Source organism: Hyalella azteca, unplaced genomic scaffold (genome assembly GCF_000764305.2).
Source record: "Hyalella azteca isolate HAZT.00-mixed unplaced genomic scaffold, Hazt_2.0.2 contig10891, whole genome shotgun sequence".
In the NCBI taxonomy this organism is placed as follows: Eukaryota; Metazoa; Arthropoda; class Malacostraca; order Amphipoda; family Hyalellidae; genus Hyalella; species Hyalella azteca.
The window spans coordinates 10002-29529 of NW_025940910.1; the positions used below are offsets into that span (position 1 = coordinate 10002).

The window sequence follows — 19528 nt, forward strand, 5'->3', positions numbered from 1 at the left end:
ATAGACCATGACCATGATAGACGATACGTAGACTAATATTTGACTGGATCATGTGTTTCGCTGAAAATGAGACGTGACTGTGAAAGAAGTGAAACATTGTAATCTTTTCATCTAGGGAGGAAGATCAAATTACGTAAAACATGATTGGCGAATTTTTCTGTGTACAATAATTAGAGATCAAGTCGTGAACTTTAGATAAATTCTACCACGTGAAGTCGGACTTCTGAAGCTAACTCCCTTTCCGCTTACCAAAGCTTGGGTATCCTCACGGAATCTTCTCATCAAGGATTGTGCGTCAGTATTTTTCCTCCGAAGACAGCTTCAGAGAAATCTCATTTTTGTGTTAATTTTCTAGTCTCTCACAGGGGCTGGAATCTTCCCGGCTCAAGACATCCATGTTCTTCCGAGAACTGGCGTAAAACTTTCGATGACACTGCCGCCAAAACTGATTCGCATGAATAGGACTCAAAAACGATAATCAATAAAATAATATTATAGAATAATTTAAATGTTGGCACTTTCATAGTATGTGTATGTATATGCGATTTAGTGAAAAAAATACGATCAAAAGAATCTTAATGTTTGAAACTTCTCACGTTAAATGATCTGATGTTAATCATAATACACATTATTGTTAACATCATATACGCCGTCGCAACTTTGTTTTGACTAACCCCTCAGTCTCAGGCAACAAATCGTTTCTATCCATTATTTGACTGCCAAATGAGACCTAAATAGCACCCATGACCTATACCACACACGACACTCAACCTACCTTTCATTTTTCTTAAGTATGAATAATAAATTACACAAACGAAAAGCAGCCGGAGGATTTTTGTAACTACTGAATATTCTGAGGTGGCCCTTCGGTGGGGCCTCTAGAACTGCTTATATATGAAATGGACTACGTGTCATCGAAAAAGTATAATAACGACTAGAATTCTTGCATAAAATCATGAGTAGGACAGCATTTCTTCAAGTGTTTTGTAAATTCAGTTCTAAAGCAATTCTGTATTCTTAACACAAGGGTTGGATAGGTACATTGGTTTCATACAAGAAAGAGATGATTACAACAATAAATCATCTCGTTAGAGAGACTCAGAAATTTCCTCCATCAAGAATTTTGAGTTTAAGAAAATCAGAAACTTAAGCATGGTTCAAAATTCAAATGCAATATTATTCCAAAATATGCTCTCTCTGTCCAAAAGCTGTCTCTGGTCTATTCTTCAATAAACAAACGGTTACAAGTTCGGACCTGTAACAAAAAATATTTTTCAGAAAAATCCCTAAACTAAGGTAAAATTATTTCAGCAGATATGAATGTTTCGAATTAAGAAAACATATCTGATTTTTATTGCCTATTTTTGATAACTGAAATCATTTGATGTTCCAAAAAATATAGTTTAAATGTTAAATTTGTTAAAATTCCTATATTACGCATTGATATCTTTCAAATAGCATCATTGTTCACTGAATATCAAGATTTTTGAAAATACAGGGTAAATCTGCTGATTAATTTCGGTGAACTTTAACGTTACTCATTTCTGTGTCGTCGCGTGCAGCAGGCGGCGAACAAATTTGCTCTATATGAGTAAAAGGTAAGTTTCTATGATTCTATCATTGTATGTATAAATAATTTTTGGTAGCAGATTGTTTTCATCAAGTAATCCGAACAATAATTTATTTAAATACACGGCCAAAAAGAAAAACGGTTTTAATGGTTTATTCATAAGTAACTTCAACTTGGTGGATAACATTGATCAACAAAACAGTTCGTTTTGAATAAGAACTGCTCTCTACTTCTGTACTGAACAACTCTACTGTTCTGCTCTGAATTGGGGCGAAAACGATCGGAGATAGAACCGGTAGCCTGTTAGGCTATAAGGCCTCCAAGCTGAGGCTCCAACTGAATACTTCTATGGCTTCCATGAGAAATTAAAGAAACTATCTATAAGTATAATGATAGTAGCCTATAAATGAACTGAAGTGAACCAGAACTTTTTGGTACTAAGCCGGGCCATAGTGGCAATTGGCAAAGCAGAGAGTTTTTTAGACTCTCCCACAAGTTCATTTTTGAGCCCTATAAGTAGGTAGCCAAGTAAAGTATCCTGGACACCAGCATTATCATAGGCCTACTTAAGAAATTGGTTTAAATCTTGAGTACCTAAATGAGGAAATTAAAAATGAACTGATTCTAAAAAAGCTCTGGTTTGCCACTATGCTGGCAAGCCCACTAGCCTAGTCCTAGGTCCTGCTAAGCCGCTAAGGCTAACTGAAATCATGAAATGTTGAGGCTCTAATATCATGTAATTTTAGTAGGTACAAAATCTTGCTGCTCTGCTGTTATGTATTTTTGTTTGAATGAAAAAACTGCGGTTTGCACTTAGCATTTAGCAAATATGTCATTTCATAAAATTTTAAACTTCTGCAATCCGCATTACTTTAACGGTCCTGCCAAATTATCCTGCTGAACACAGTCATCGTAATGATAAAAAGTCAACTCAAAGTCTCAAACATTTTGTTGGAGATGGTAATAGGGTAAATGCGGTATATTCCGACATCGTAGGTAATTCTGTCACCTCTCCAGCTTTTCCTTTATATTAAGCTTTGTTTTAGTTCCATGCGTTCATTGATGGTTGAAATGGTGACGTCATACATTTGCGTGTCGAAATACTGCAAAAACACTAGGTCTTGGCCATCTAGTGGGAAAATATTGAGATCCAAAGAGAGACAATGCATGTCACGTGGTGAGATCATCGAAAAATGTGTCAAATTTGACACCAAATAGTGAATAACTGTTTTTATAGGAAGAATATTATGGTTTGAGACTTTTAAATACGTCTGTGAATATATTAGGAATCCTTTAAGTATACTTGTATTCGCTGATTTCAAGTTGTAAATAAATTAATAGATGATCAAGTTGAGATGTTGGATTTAGACACATGGAAACTAATTCCGACACAACTTGAATTGGACACACACAGATCGTTCAAAGCTTTGTACAAAAATTGAAATTTGCTTAATTAAAAGCCTAATAGCTGTTAATTAAAACGTAATTAAGTAGTGTTCAATATTCGTTAGTGTTCTAATTCAAAGCCGTGTTGTATCCCAATACAGCTCACACAGCAAACGGAATTCGAACACGTGGATGTTGGCAATACGTATCAGTTAAATTTGAAGCGCTGACGCAATATGACTCACCACGTGTCGAATATTGCCACACAAAGTGACGGAATATAGGGATTTGGTAGGTTTCCATTCTAAAGGCTTTTTAATAAATATGGCAACATTTTGTGACGTTTCATCGTTGCTGACGCGTAGTGAAGTGTTTTGAGAGTCATGTGAAGGCAACAGAACTTACGTAACGCATACGTTTTTTTTGTATAGTTTTTCATTTCTTGATGCGTCCTTAATGTGTCGGAATATACCGCGTTTACCCTAGTTGTGGCCACGTCAGAGCGGTCAGACTGCATTAACACCTGTTCAGCTTACAGTAAAGACAAATGTTATTGTTGCTGTTTGACAGTTTTTGGATAAAATTAGAGATTTGGGGTAACCCGTGCAGGCAGGATGGAATTCTAAAATTGATGGTTCATATATTTTTCCCGATACACCTAGACCAGTTTTTTGATGCAACAACATTATTTGAGGCAAAAAATTGAACTTCTTATAGGCTTAAAACACTTATGGGTATGCCAAGTTTCTATAAAGTAATCACTTGGGAATGTTCTGTGCCTGCAAGGCTGCAGCTTTCACTCAACAATTAAAATTATAAAAAGTATTAGTTTGTTAAAGATTTGTCTCTTAATATGACTGCAAAGAACTAAACTTCATAAAGTAATTAAAACTACCGTGACTACGCTGTAAAGCAGACTTTTCCATGATGCCCACACTAAACACGCAATTCATGGGAGCGAGACTAAATAGAACAACAAAAGCCAGCGCCTGGCATGTAACTGACGAAAACAAATGACGATTGCGGCAGCGGCAGCACGGTGCCTAACGTTCATATACTCTATGCAAGAGAATGATTAATTATGATTTTTCTGATAGAGGTTCGAATTTCGAAATATTTTCGGAAGCCTAAAACTTGAACAAATTCTTTCATTACTTTGACATGATTGATTTCAAAATGAATATTTTAATGCGAATTCATGAAAAGCGTTCAAAATAAATTAAATAGCTGGGAGTAATTTGAGTAAACAATTAAGAATCGATTTATTATCCTTTAAATGAGAATCTTTGCATTGAAACTTCTGGATGATGTGTCTACCGGAATATTTGTACAGTGGTATCAAGAGTCAAAGCCATCAACCGATCATTGGATGGCTGCAAATATGTTGCATTGTTCTACCTATTAGGGTCAATAGAACCTAAATAAACTCTGTTGTTCGAAAGGACAAAAAGCTTAAATCAAACTTACATGGTAGTACAATAAATTTTGAAATCTTCTCCAGTCATGAGACTTGAATTCATACTCATAGGTGATCTTGAATTTCTGCACCACATTTAATTAAGTAATTTGTAAAACCATAAATTTCAAATAGGTACCAACTTTTTCAATTTAATTCTGAATGAGCCACGTCTGTTGAATTCTAATAGGGATCATTAATTTCTGCATCGTATTTCTGAAAATCAAGTATTGCATTTCTTTTAAATTAAAAACATTCTTTTACATCAAAAACAACGATTTTTATCTTACAGCTTCTTTGATAATTGGTGATCTCACTCATATAATTGAATATTTTAAATTTAATGAATAAATTTAATGAACATGAATAAATTCTTATTTAGAAGCGTATCAATAGGTGTTTAAATTTTGAAACTATTTTCCATCATTTAAGGGGAAGGGATATCATCTACCCTAAAATTGGAAATTTTCACTTTTTCTCGGTTTTTATACTTCTTTTAAAGCTGGCATTCTGCCCTATAAAACGGTACCACTGCCATCTCTGTACGTTGATTTATGATTTCACGACATTTCATGAAAGGGGGCAGGTGGGAAAGTTCTTTAAGTAATTAGATAGGAACTAATTAGCTGCTGAGCTCTTAAAATATAGTGACTACTTGAGTTGTGCTGCACTTACCTGTTTAGTCTCATCTTAAAGCTGACATTCTGGCCTATCCAAAGGTACCAATACCATCTCTGTATGTTGATTTATACATTCACGACACTTCATGAAAGGGGGGCGGGGGCAGAGTTCTTTCAGTAATTAAATAGAAGCTAATTCGCTGCCCAGCACTACAAATACAGTGTTTCTATGAGGTCTTACTCAGTGTGCCTCCGGGTGTTGTACGGAGAGATGCGCATGTAGTCACTCCCATCATCCTTGAGTGGAATCAAGCTCCAGAAACGTTTAGTTTGGTATCTATGCTACATTGAGCGCATATTGTGGTGCACGTGGAACTTTGTTGCGCTCTCCTCAACATTCACACTTCTTATATATACCATTCGATGCGCAACAAAATTATCTACAATTGAACACCGGCGTTTTTCTAATTTCATTATAGTTTGAATTTCATTACACAAAAAGGGGGGGTTGTGGGGGGAAAATCAAAAATTTTTTTATTTATTTTTATTTCTTTGATATAATTAACTATATTGAGTCGCAGTCTTTAATTTATTTTGAGGTATTGTTATTCATGGTTTAGTATGAATGTATTATGAATGACAAATTGGTATATAAACTTGTTGCCTCTAGTGTGTATTAGGTTCCAATAAATTGAATGTTTTTGGTACAGCGACATCAAGTGTTGCAATACATTGTGCATAGCTAGCAGCTTAACTAATTCTTATAAGGCTATAAATAGTCTTTACCTATTTGACTATTTGTTATATATTGATTACAATATACAATTTAAATGTGTTAGCTAGCTTATACAGGGTGGGGCAGAACAGATTGAGCAGTTTTGAGGCAAAATAAAAGAGTAATGGAGGTATCATACCATTTAAAATACTTATGTTTTGAATACAATATCAGGAAGATGGTGTCTGTTAGCTGCATCACACTGTTGGAGTCATTCTCAGAAGTTTCCTACAGCACATTCACACATATGGCAAGGTATGGCCATAACCTCTGCTGCAATAATCTGTCCCCTTAGCTGTGGTAGCGTGTGAGGGTGACTTTTGAACACCCTTTCTTTTAGATGTCCCCAAAGAAAGAAATCACAAATGCTCAAATCAGGTGACCTCGCAGGCCACTGTATATCACCCCTCAGACACCAGACCTCTGAGAAACATGCGTTTCAAAACATGGAGTGACATTTGGGCTGTGTGAGCTGTAGCCCCATCCTGCTGGAACCATCTCCCATTGCTTCATTTTCAACAATGTTTTCCATCCTGGGCTGCAAGAATTTTGCAACATTGCAGCATAGCGATTGGAATTCACTGTCACAGTTACTCCCTCCTCCAAGAACGACTCCAACAGTGTGTTGCAGCTAACAGCCCCCATCTTCCAGATATTGTTTGCAAAACATAAGTATTTTAAATGGTTTACTATGCTAACCTCTAGGAAAATAAACTTTCTTCTTTATGTACCTTCATTACTCTTTTATTTTGCCTCAAAACTGCCCCACCCAGTATATTGAGAGGTTGAGATTGTTTTGACCTTTTAGGCAATTGGAAAAATTTTTCATCCTAATACTAGTACCTATTCAAATTAAAATATTTAATTTCAATCTTTAAATCTCTGAATTTAAAACTAGAAATAAAACAATTACAATTATAAAACTATATATAAAATAATTAAATGCAGTGAATGGAAATAAAATGTTTGAATTATGCACATGTTTATTTCGAACAGTGTTAGCTTTTCTCTTAACTCAAGTCTCGTTTCAAGTCGTTTGTGGTTTGTTTGGTTATAGTTCAGTTCATGTTTAGTATTGGTTTATTGGTCTGAATTGAATGGGAACAGTGCAGTCAGTCACTCAGTCACTACTAGTCGGTGTGTTTAGAGTGTACCGTAAAATGGGGTAACTTAGACCGGCGGGGTAACTTAGACCACTTATCGTTTTTTTAACAAAAACCCCCACAACTCAAAAACTATTTGACATAGAAAAATTTTGTCAATGGGCATTAAAGGCCTAATACTGAGGCCACATAACACAATAGAAAGATTTGAAAAGTTTGCATATCTAATAGGTTAAAAAATTAAAAATGGGACCCATGAAAAAAAGCTATTATTTAAAGCCTGTCAGAGTACCCCCTCCAATTTTTTTATTTTTTGGTTAAATAACTCCAGGTTTTGATGCATTGTAGTAGAACTCTTCTAGTTACATATGCAAATGACAAATTTACAATTTATGGTGAGTGAAGCTAGAGTATAGACCTGTATTTTGCATGTTTCAATTCAAGTTTAATTTAGCTAGTAAAAAATGGCATCATTTATAAAAAAAAGTGGTCTAAGTTACCCCATTTTACGGTAGTCTGGTAGATTTATAGGACATAAAACTAGTAGATCTATTGATAGTGTTGTGCACTGTGCTATCAGCAACCTATCTCAGTATTTGTTGTGTGACTCTTCAATGTTTAGAAGATCTGCATTCCTGAAGTGTTTTTGTATATTGAAGCCAGTTAAATGGTCAATACTTAGCTTGTTACCTTGCTCCATACAAACTTTACAAAGCTAATGAATAGACTTATCAATAATTGTTTACCCAAAAATCCCTAAGTGGTAAACACCACCTTGGCCTGTTGGTCATTATTGAAGGCAATAAGTGCCCTTTTTAGCCACCCATTATGATCCACATTCTGTTATTGTTAGTAGGCTAATTGCAAGATAAAAAATAACCTTTCAAAATGACAAAAAAACTGAAAAATAAAAAAAAATCAAGTAAAAAAAATCATGAAAAAATAAAAAAATCATTGATTTATAAAAAAAAAAATCACCAACCCGTTTTCTAAGATTTTCACATTTTCTTTCATTTTTTTTTTCAAAAAATTCACATGAACAAAAAAGTCTCAGATTTCTGTTTTACATATGTGTACCAAGTTCCAGAGTGATCCGTCTGTAAATAGCTGTGATAAATTTTACCCTAGACGCTCCCCTTAAATGTCACTGTGGAATGTGGATCAAATCTATTTATGACAATTTATGACCAGAGAGTGTATTTGAATTTTCAAGGAGTTGGACAATTCTTAGATGACGTTGGTAGATCAAAAGGCAGATTTAGCAAATAATAATATATTAACGACTTTTCAAATGTAGCAACATTCATTTTCAAGTTAAGAGAAGCATTGAATAGTGAAATTTGGTTGGACATAAGTACATAATACACGTAAATAGGATACAACACAAAAATTTCTAGCCAGAAAGTCCTTATGCAAACAATCTCTAATTTTATTTTAGACAAATCCGGTAGCTTGGAAATTGATAGCTGGGTCCAATTCAAAATTAAGACAGTTCCAGCAATCGTTGGTCGATTAATGTTGTGCACCTCCGCATGATGACGCTGGTGGGTTTCTCCAGCATGGTGCGAGCGACAGTCTTGTGAGTTTCTCAGGGGGCTTCTCTGCCCTCCAGGTTGAGGATGACAGGTGAGACGGTCTCAATGTCGTGGTTGTTAGTCCAAATACTCCAAATATGTTGTTAGTCCAAATATTGGAGTATTTGGACTAACAACCACGACATTGAGACCGTCTCACCTGTCATCCTCAACCTGGAGGGCAGAGAAGCCCCCTGAGACAAACTCACAAGACTGTCGCTCGCACCATGCTGGAGAAACCCACCAGCGTCATAATGCGGAGGTGCACAACATTAATCGACCAACGATTGCTGGAACCGTCTTAATTTTGGATTGGACCCCAGCTATCGATTTCCAAGCTACCGGATTTGTCTAAAATAAAATTTAAGATTGTTTGCAGAAGGACTTTCTGGCTCAAAATTTTTGTGTTGTATCCTATTAACGTGTATTATGTACTTATGTCCAACCAAATTTCACTATTCAATGCTTCTCTTAACTTGAAAATGAATGTTGCTACATTCAAAACGTCATTAATATATTATTATTTGCTAAATCTGCCTTTTGATCTGCCAACATCATCTAAGAATTGTTCAACTCCTTGAAAATTCAAATGCACTCTCTGGTCATAAATTGTACGCATATACTCAAGAAATTTCTGCCATCTTATAATAATATATATATGTATATATATTGTTTGAGCAATTACCAATAAGCTTGTAAAAAATAGTTTTGCATGACTAGTGAATATTTATGATTTCCATCTCATTTCAGAGCACAAAGATGAAATGAGCAATGGAAGTGGATGAGGTTGCGTGTGGTAGTAAAGTCTCAGGCATCGGAGGCTCTGGAGGTGAGGGCCAGCCGAGCGGAGCGGACCACAGGGATGACCAGCTGGTTGGTGCAGGTCAAGTTCCACGGCCAACTACTTTAGCTTTGGCCCAACAAAACTTGCCTGTGATTCCAACAAGTGACCTGCAGCCACAGCAGAGCCATGCAACAAATGTTGTACTGGGCTCTCATGGTGCTGCATTGCTCCAGTCACCCCTGTCATGTTTGCCTGTGTGTTCTGTGTTGCCACCTCTCAACACATCTTCTGTGTTGACCTCTCCACTGCAACTGGCTGCAAACCTCCCGCAGGAAAGCCATTGCACTGTTGCTCTGACACCAATTACACCCACTCTTACAAGTGTATCTCTTTGTAATGCTCTCCCAAGCATTCTAAATCAGCCAAAATTCACTTCATCTCATCTTTCCTTTACTCCACTTACCCCCACAACTTTAAGCCCAAGCACCCCTAGCTCCAACAACACAAATGAAACGTGTACCTTCTCACCAGGCCAAAGTTCCTCAATTTCTGCCATCCCCACTAATTATGCCAGAGAGAGCTCTTTAACTGATGCAAACCCAACTCATCTTTCAAATTTGTACAACATGCAATTGGATCTTGGTGAGTTATCATCTCAAGAAACCGTTTCAGATTTTGGGCAAAGTTCAGGATTTCTTACATTTCAGAAAAATTCTTCTGCTGCTGACTGTCATCCTGATCAGTATGATCCAATACAAGTAGATGGTAGTAGGTGTTTTGTTCCCAGAGCTTTGATGCCTCATATTTATCAGGTCATTCAACGTCACAAGGAACGTGATCAGAATGCTTCTCCTTATGGTGCTTCAGTCCCCTTGCACAGTTCAAAGAGCTTGCCACTGCACTCGTCTCTTGATGGTGCAACGGTAAGAACCTCTCCACTGCCTCTTTCTAACACAAACAATTTTTATTCATCATCTTCACAAACGAATACTGCTCAATATAATCCAATCAATGTCAATGCACTAGCTGGTGGAAGTATTCCTATAAGATTTGTAGACACTACACCTTCATTATCGTCAGAACTGCGTTCAAACTCGTTGCCATATTTCCCACTGCGCCCTTATACTCCAGGAAGCAGCAGTACTTCAACCGCAGGACATTCTTCCTTCACTCCCACTGGACCTTGTACTACAAAGAGCTCCTGCTCTTCATCGACAGAAACCCTCTTTGCCTCTGCTCAGAATAATAATTCTTCCATATTTTTCAAGGGTAGATCATTTCCTGAAATTGAAATGGCATTGTGTGCCAGCAACACCACTTCTAATACTATCAACAATTGCAAGTGGCATCCAGAGCATGAGGGCTGCGCCATTGATCTTCGTCTGACATTGCCTCCTTCACCTCCTCCAGCTCGGAGTAGTGATGAATCTTCTCATTTTTCTCAAGATGATGAGACCGGTAAGCAAGTCTTTCATTTAAACTTCAGGAAATTATTCAGCATTTTATCAATTTAATTTAATTACTCTCTTTCTAAAGGCAAAGTTTATTATTTTTTTTTGGATTATTTTCTTGCTAATTATTCTGATTTACTGTAAGTTCACTTCAAAAGTAGATATTAGAGAGCAATAATTCAGGCGGTTATGTGGTTTTCAGCATTTGAAAACTAATGATTTTTCACCTGTTTAGTTTCATCACACGTCATTGAAATTATTTCAATAGAAAAAACTTGAATGCAACAATTTCCCAACTTATGAATAATTGTACAAGTCTTGAATGAAGCCTTACAAATTAAATTTTTGCATCCTCTTTTGAAATCCCTTGATTTTAAATCTGGATTATCAGTGCCCAATTTTTTTGCTGTCATTGCTTTAACCCATGTGATATCGACAGCTTCCATCAGAACTTCAGACATGGATGATTCCATCAGCGATACTGAAGAAGGTAACATAGAAAATTCTCCTGTGAGTCGTGCTCAGCAAATGATGCCTGCCGAATTATATACGTTCTCTGATATTGAGTATGAACCTGTCTACGATGAGTATGAGCCGGTGTCAGACAATGAAAACAATGATCTACCACTTGCGGACAACTCTGACTCGGACATTGATACTGTGAGTGTCACTAGAAAAGTTCCTGTCTTTTGGATAAAAGTATAGGTATTGGAAACTGACTTTCAACAGAACAGCGTTATTTATAATTTAGGTTATTCTTACATTTTTCATGATGGGGTTTAAATTTTTAAAATAATTGTGATCCATAAACTAGCATTAGTAGGTATTTGGCATTTCAGCCAATTTTAAATTTTTATGTAGTAGTAAAACTTTTTGGCAAGTTTTTTCACGTCAACTTGTTAACCTGTTTATGTCTAGATTATGATGAAACGGAATTATAGTTTTGTCAGAGTAATTTCTGTTTTTCAGCCAAATGAAGACCTTAAAAATTAATGGGTGAACTATTTGTGTTGCATGAGTAAGATTCTTAGGCAGCTGCTAATAGTGTTCAACTAATTTTTTGTGGTATATGCAGTTCAATTTTAATTGTTTTGATTCTGTTTTGCTTATGAATCAGAATAAGCAATCATGTGAACAATTGTTATTTTGTGACCAATAAATGACAGGTAATTTATTTTTTACAGAATTTTGCGGTTGCTGCAGTAGCAGCCATTAGCTCTGACTCGCAGCTGTCCGATGAGTTTGCTGACCAGTCAGGACTTGACTCTGATGCTGCTGACCTTGATGAACTTGACATGGCTAGCTTTTTCATTGCATATAAGAAGAAAGTGACAAAATCAAAAGGATCAGATCCTTTTAGTCTCAGCAGCGCAGATTCTGACTTTGATCCTGACTTCCACGCTGACCGATGGAAATGTCTAGAATGCAACCAATCAAACAACCGCAGCTTTTTCCGATACTGTGAGAAGTGCTGGAAGGTACGAGTCTAAAACCTTGTTAGTATTTTGGATGGAAGTTATTTTTTAGTTAGATTGAGTGGAAGTTATTTTTTTCTGTTGTGGGAAGTATAACATGCCTGCAATTCTGCAATTTGAAAAGGAACTCTGGATGTATAACTAATTTAGTTATCTTGTGGCAGTTTAATTTTGTAAAATGTAGTAAATGTGAATCGTTTAATTGGATTGCACTGTTTGGCTGAATGTTCTGTTGATGTGTTCATATGTTTTGCCATATTTTCAAGTAAATGACATTCTCTCACATCCGTGTGAGCAGATGGTAGGAATTTGATTTGCTTACAAGAATCAAATTGGGAAGAATTGCAATGTTTGGCTGGATGTTCGGTTGATGTGCTGTTTTGTCTTACCAGATGCGCCGGTGCTGGCTACCTGATCCTCCCAAAAAACGCAAAAAACGAAAGCCTCGACATAGACCTCGGAAGCGCCGCAGCAACGGAGGCATCTCCAGTCGAGATAAAAGTGCAGACAAGACGCAGGCAGCTGGCAGTGACTGTGCTACAGCTGGCCCAAGCAAAGCGGCAGTGAACGCTTGTCTTGATGATCCTGCTTGCTCTGCTCCTGCTGCTAGCTCTGCTCCTGCTGCTAGCTCTGCTCCTAGCTCTGTCCCTGTTACTAGCGTTGCACCTGCTCCTAGCTCTGCACTTGCTGCTAGCGCTGCACCTGCTGCTAGCTCTGCATCTATAACAGGCTCTGCACCTGCTACCAGCTCTGCGTCTACTTCTAGCTCTTCACTCGCTGCCTGCTCAACGTCTGTTCCTAGCTCCGCAGCTACTGCTTGCTCTCATTCTTCTGTTATACAAACCGAAGATGGTAAACCTTGCAAAACTTCAGCCGTGATCGATAGTTTCTTGCTACAAAAATCTGAAATTGCAACTACAATGAACGTGGCAGACTATGATGGTGAGCCACCCACAGGCAAGAAAGACCAAGTTAATATTGCTGCTTTGCCCTCCGAAGCGTTGGGGTGTGTCAAAGTAGGCGGTGACGAGGTCGTTTCAGAAAATTCATCAACTGCTAATTGTTCTGTTAGAAACTCAGCCGATATGAGCGTTACTCGAGAGTTGATGAGAGAAGCAGCTGCCGTAGCGGTAACCAATGCTTTTGAAGTGCTTTCTGGAAAGAATTTTGGGCAACTTGGAATTGATGTTATTGATGGGGTAGATTCTCCTAGACAAAACGAGCCTCTTAGTGGAATTGAAGGGAGGATATTTGGCGTGCCAGCAAGCGAAAAATTTTCCATGTTAACTAGTGTGTACGAGAAAGATTTCACAAACCCTTGCCTAAAAGTTATTAGTTTGGTCAGAAGTGAAGCTTTGAAATCTCTTGAAAAATATTCTGCCAATACCACCAGAAATTTTCCATCAAGCATAATTGAGTCCAGTTCTGCATCTGGGAGCCTTTCTCAAAACTCAGCTCATGGCTCTCCACAACCTATGGTTAATGGTGCGCTGCATCTTGAATCGATGGAAGCTGTGTTCAAGCCGGCTGTGGCTGAAATTTCAGATGACATCAATGATGAAAGTTTTGTAGGACTTGAGCGAAGTATGTCTACAGCTTCCACTGTGATTTTGGATAATGAAGACACGCAGTTCTTGATAGACTCTCACGATAAAATCCAAGGTTCCATTAATGCTATGGCAAATCAACAAAACTTTGAAAGTTCTTACACTTTGAACGGTGGAAGCTGTGAGGCCATGCTAAATAAGATTTTACAGAATAATATTTTGTGCAGCATGCAGAAGCATATAGACAACATTGAAGTTCTTCTTGACCACTCAGAAGTGCCAGAAATGCACACCGGAGCTTTCGGTAAATCTGATCGAAGAAATGCGGGGGATCTTTCTATCTCTATTGATCTCGACCGCTGCTCAACGCATTCTGCCCCTGAATCCGTTGTTTCCGTGGTAGATTCGGGATTGGGCAGCAGTCAGGATTTTAATCAAGAGAGCTCACAGGACTTCCCTGAAGCTTCTGTTTCTAATTACCGCTCTACCATCACATTAACTTCCCCCAAAAAGAACTTTACATCCCCTACGAAGAAAGGAGGCCGTCGTTGCCGCTCTAATGCTTCAAGCTCTCGTGTCGATGTCGTTGATGTTGTTGTCGAAAAACTTGATGACTTCTCCGGCATCAAAAGGAAAAACATGTTCCCTGATGTAAGTATTCCTAGGAAGAAAAGGAACTACTCAGACAACCCAATAACCAAGTACCTTAATGAAGGATTACACTTGGTGGATGAGCACACGGATGTTATGAAGCTGCCTGAGAACCATACTGTCAAAATAATATCAAATTCTTTGGTAGAATTCTTGCGATCAGATGACGGCAGTAAGTGGATGTCAAGCGACCGTGGACGTTCTTGGATGAGTTCAGCCCCTGTGCAAGCTATGTTGCTCGACTCTCTTTTGCGGTCCTCCAATCTAAATACTTGGAGAGGTGGTTCTTTCGCTGACAACCTCTGCATCATGTGCCAAGATAGACCCAAAGACGCAGCGATTATACATGGAAAAATATCGCATCAGGCCACGTGCTATCGGTGCGCCAAGACTCTCTTCAACAGGAAGCAGAGATGTCCTGTTTGCCGTCGTAAAATCTTGCGCATAGCTAAGAATATAATAGCTTGAATCCATCATTTTTCTTAAGAAGTTAAATTGTTTTTTATGGTTACTGTTTTTCTTTTGCTACTCTCTGTTTCACTTCCAAATTTTGCTCGTCCCAAATGTATCTTATTTGTCTCGATTGAATTATGATTTGAAGTCACATTGTAAGAACGGAATATTAATGATATTTACTTCGAATTCCAGCACATGTAAAGCTTGTTTGAAGTTGTAAGTTCTAGATTTATGCTGAAATTATTAATATATTTCGTACCAATGACAGTCTGTCGATTGGATCAGTGATTAATGACTTGAGAGAACCTAGTCTTACAGCATCTGTTTATTTCTTGGCCTAATTTAATGCGCGTCATGATACTGAACGAACGGCTGTTACATTCTCTCCTATTTTATAAATAAATTTTCTTACTTGACTCCAAACTTCAAATGCGCATGTATTGCGAGGCGCATTTTGACGTCGCACTGAGTTATCTCAGTGATGATTGATGACTCGCGTCTCGCTGGACTTAGATAACTTAATTCTGTCGCAGTCAAACACTTCATTCAGCTTTGGTTCCGTTGCTGTAGCATTTGTGGGATCTGGGATCTCGTGGGATCTGACCGGTATCGTTTCATTTATATAAAAAACACATTTCTATGTTTCTGCCTGATTTGGATTGTTTCCACTTGCGTTTTTCATTTTTCTTAACGTGAATGAATTCTCGTGTTGAACTTTATATGATGCAACTTAGTACACGTGCAGTGCTGTCGGTGCTGAGATGATAGGAGCTAGCAGTGGGTTCGAGCCTTGTGAAGCTCAGTTCATTTCTCAGACTCGCTGGTGCGCGGAGCTTGACAGCCGGCGAAGTTCAGAATGTTCAGAAACTCAACATTAGCATGGTGTTGAGTTTGTGCCCAGAACAAACTCGGGGTACGCGTCTACTTGGGACTGAAATTAGCGTTAGAGTTGAACTTTTTGGCACTTTTGCTTTTTGAGAGTTTTTTATTTTACTAGCGTTTGCTTTATTGAAATGACCGCTGCGAGCAAGTTACCTGAAATTTTATGACACAATGAGCGTATATCAGGTAATAAACCTTCGTTTTTCGTCAAGGATTGGTGGAGTTGGTGCGTGAATGTAAATGTACGATAAATCTATAGTAATCGCATTAGGTTCCTGGAGCTGGGCTGTGGTCATAGATGTGGTGTAGAGTTAAGTTCGAGCTCGGTTGGCTGATAGATAAGTTTCCCTAACGAGTTGGTGGGCTAGTGGTGCTTGTATATCGCCAACCGGACTCGTTTTTTCTTAATGGCAATACTGAGGGCATCGTCGTATGGTATATAATAGGAAAACCTATGCATTGTATATGTCATATACTCGTACACAGTTACGAGCCATTTTACATCGAATCGGTAAAATCGCGAGAAGAAACTTCTTTGGCTTCTGTCTGACCAACTCGTCCGAATTCTTATATTCTTTTCTCATTTCGAGAGTAATTTTCCGTTTCATTATAAGGAAAGTATTTTGTATCTTGCCATTCGATTTTTATAATATTTTTTCTCTTGCATACTAGTAAGCAACTAATGAACAGCAAATGGTGCCTATATAGTCTGTTTTAATCATATTTACTGTTCGTGTTGGAAGCATTCTGACTAAACTGATTTGCCTAAGTGTGGGGTGTTGCAGAGTACGAATCTTTCTTCAGCTTAGTGTAAATACTATTGTACTTGTGTGTTAAAACATGTATATTTTCAGGTACGTACTACTTTGTTCTTGTAGAGGAAAATGTACGTAAAATGAGATGATATTGATCCCTAACGATGCGTTTCTGTACTGAAGTCAACCATTCTTTACGACACTTACTATGCTTTGTGAAATTAATTCCATTTTTCCCTGGTTGAGCTTGTAGTAAATCAGTTTTCTTAACCAGCCCATCGTCTTACATTGATGTATTCGGGGACGTTCGGTCAATTTGATTTTATTCTCGACTCACAAAAGGTATACGTTGATCAGCTTGGTGTTCAGGAAATATTTTCACATATCTTTTCTGGAATTGGTCCAAAGAAGTTAAGTGTAAGTGGGACGTTGCTTCAATGTTCAGAAACTTCCGTTCGAACTTGTGTGTTGACTATCGGCCAGTTGGTTTACTGCTGAGCCTCTGTTACTTTATTTCTATTTTCTTTCCAGAGAAGGCGGTGAAGTTGTATTCAGTTGACGGAATCATTAAGCTCATTTTGAGGACGTCATCCTTGAGCTACATTCTAAAATGGCTTGATCATAATTTTAGCTCTACTTGTGCTTCGGTTGTTTCCACATATAGGAGAAAGCTGCACGGATGTCAACTCTGGCGAAGCTCCTTGTACATTTTTTATCAACTATGTTTCAAAATATCTGCAGAAAAGCTGTGGCGGGGAATTTGATGAAGGATTTACATATTAAAGTAATCATGCTTGCAATTGATCAGGAAACTGAACATGCTTAGCCCATCTCCGAGTATAACGGTATGTCTTCGGACATGCCACCGTAGACTTATGCAAATGAAAGCGTAGTTTTTTATTACTATGTGTAATCTTAGTCCTGATTATACACCCCGTTGATGTTGCTCTCGCGTTCAGGATAACATAATATTCATGCGTGAATTGTATTTATGTTGTGATGTTTTCTCTTGAACCATTATGCATGGTTCCCCCACTTGCCCTGACGTCGTTTTATCATCTCGCACGTATCGTGTGGTTGGTAAAGCTTCTTTCATTTGGCTGTGCTTCATGTCAATGGCCTCTTTACGTACTAACAAGCAAATAATGGTTCACTAAAAGTGCATTTATTTCCTTTTATTAATTTTGTCGAAACCTGTACATGTAGAGTATAGCGTCTCGGTATAGTTTTCTCGAACCGTAATAACGAAACATCCTGGCATACAGGATTGTGGCCAAGTTGAAACGAGGTCTCGCAATGGGCATAAATTGTTACGGTACTTCTTTTTGTGGTGATTTAAAAGCTTGGGAGACGGGGAAAGCGAGACGTAATATAGCGATACGAGACCGATTACTTCGATAAACATTCTGGATGCACTGATTCAGGATAAATAAGTTGAAGCCTTTGTTGTTGATTAGAATGTTTGGCGACAATTGGTTGCTCAAACATCTTGCCAATTACACTAGTGGGCTGACACTGCAATGTCCGACTGGTGGCACAATTTTGCTCTTAACCTTTCCTCTCATAAACTCGTATTTGAGTTACTTCAAATACGCGCTCTTAATGCCGGTCATTTGAGTTACGCAAGCATCTTAGACGTGATGATACTAACGTCGGTCGTTGAGGTAGTGTCTAGTTGTTTGTACACGATGCTAGTTGTAGCACCTAGTACAGATGGCCGTCGCTAGTTTTATAGTTATTTTTTAAAGTGAGGCAGCTAGGATGTCGTTAGAGACCCCAGGCTGACTGGCTAGACGGCAGTTAAGTTTGTTGCTATTATTTTGCGTAATAGCTACATTTTGTGGATAAAACGTACTAATAATGTGAAAAGGTGTAACCAGTAATATACATCGAGTAAAATGTTGAAATAAGTTAAACACCTACTAACGTCTTTAATGAATATGGTATCGGAAATCTAAAATAAAAACTGGTGGATTTTTGTGGCAATCGTTCATAAGTAAGCATTGAATATCGCTCTACACGAGACTACAAGTTAGATATCCAGTGGTAGTTGGAGCTAGCCAGACCAAGTGCTACAGGCTGCCAGTAGTGGCTCCGTGTAAACGCACGAGACCGGTCGCATGTTCTTATTTACAGGATGGACATTCGAGATATAATATTTTAGTGAAATGCTTAAAATGTCTGAAACTGACAATCGTCTAAAAATGCCAAAAAAATTCTTATAAACTAGTAGTCTGTGAAATGCCTGTGAAAATAAACAAATCACGAGTAATTACAAGCTTTCGGGGACGTCTCGATTTCGTCTCGTGTTTTTGCGATGAGATTGAAATTTTTTAATTTTCGAGACTATAAGGACAAAACTTGGAGCATCGTTTCGTCTGATCTGGACTTGGGGAAAGTTCTAAGACGCAGTTGCTTAGTAAACAGCGTATTTTTTCACTGACGGGAATACCTCTCGCACTGTTTGTGTTGGCTTAAGTTTTACACTTGCAGCGTTTTGGCTCGATAGGCTCCATTTTTTTTGTAACGCACACTTAATTTAATGAAAACACAAATTTATTTTGGGAGTAATAATTCTCTATTATTTTTCTTCGAATACTATTGTTCATAAATTTTTGAAACTTCTCAGTCATTCATGTTCGTCGCTCTTCTTCATTTGCGTAGCACTAGTGCCTAAGAGTTTTTCGTGCTCCACCCAAGTTACGTTATCTCATTTCTTACAAAGTCTTTGTTACCTAATTAATCTAAACTCTTTTTAGTGACATCTGCAATTTATAGTTAGCTGATAACCTGGCGTATCGCTGTAGTACGGTTTCTGATGCCAAAAATTAATCTTATTCTGTTCTACGCTTGTTCGATAATTTGCGTTGCCATATTGCATAAGTAAGATTGAAGCTAATATCTTATATTCATCTTTCTATAAGCTTGGCTAATTCATGACCATTATTTGCCTTACCACTAATAAATAAGGTTCAGCTTCGGCAATATTTATTCGGCAGTAGCAGGAGACATCTGTTCAGTTCGACTGTTATCACCTATCATG

At 37.8% G+C, this 19528-nt stretch overlaps 1 protein-coding gene across 1 annotated transcript; it reads left to right on the top strand.

The window, feature by feature from the left end:
• The first annotated feature begins 1535 nt into the window (after nt 1–1535).
• LOC108669582 (streptococcal hemagglutinin) lies at nt 1536–17638 on the top strand. The gene is made up of 5 exons (XM_018156962.2): nt 1536–1598; nt 9235–10726; nt 11159–11379; nt 11904–12197; nt 12587–17638. Exons 2-5 carry the CDS (start codon nt 9256–9258, stop codon nt 14858–14860), a joined length of 4260 nt encoding a protein of 1419 aa, XP_018012451.1. The 5' UTR covers nt 1536–1598; nt 9235–9255; the 3' UTR covers nt 14861–17638.
• The last annotated feature ends 1890 nt before the right edge of the window (nt 17639–19528 follow it).

Excerpts from the sequence above, each read along its gene's own strand:
- LOC108669582 (XM_018156962.2), top strand. The coding sequence starts at position 9,256 with ATGGAAGTGGATGAGGTTGCGTGTGGTAGTAAAGTCTCAGGCATCGGA. Across the intron at positions 10,727-11,158 it reads TTCTCAAGATGATGAGACCG|CTTCCATCAGAACTTCAGAC; the intron begins GTAAGCAAGTCT and ends TGATATCGACAG. Across the intron at positions 12,198-12,586 it reads ACTGTGAGAAGTGCTGGAAG|ATGCGCCGGTGCTGGCTACC; the intron begins GTACGAGTCTAA and ends TTGTCTTACCAG.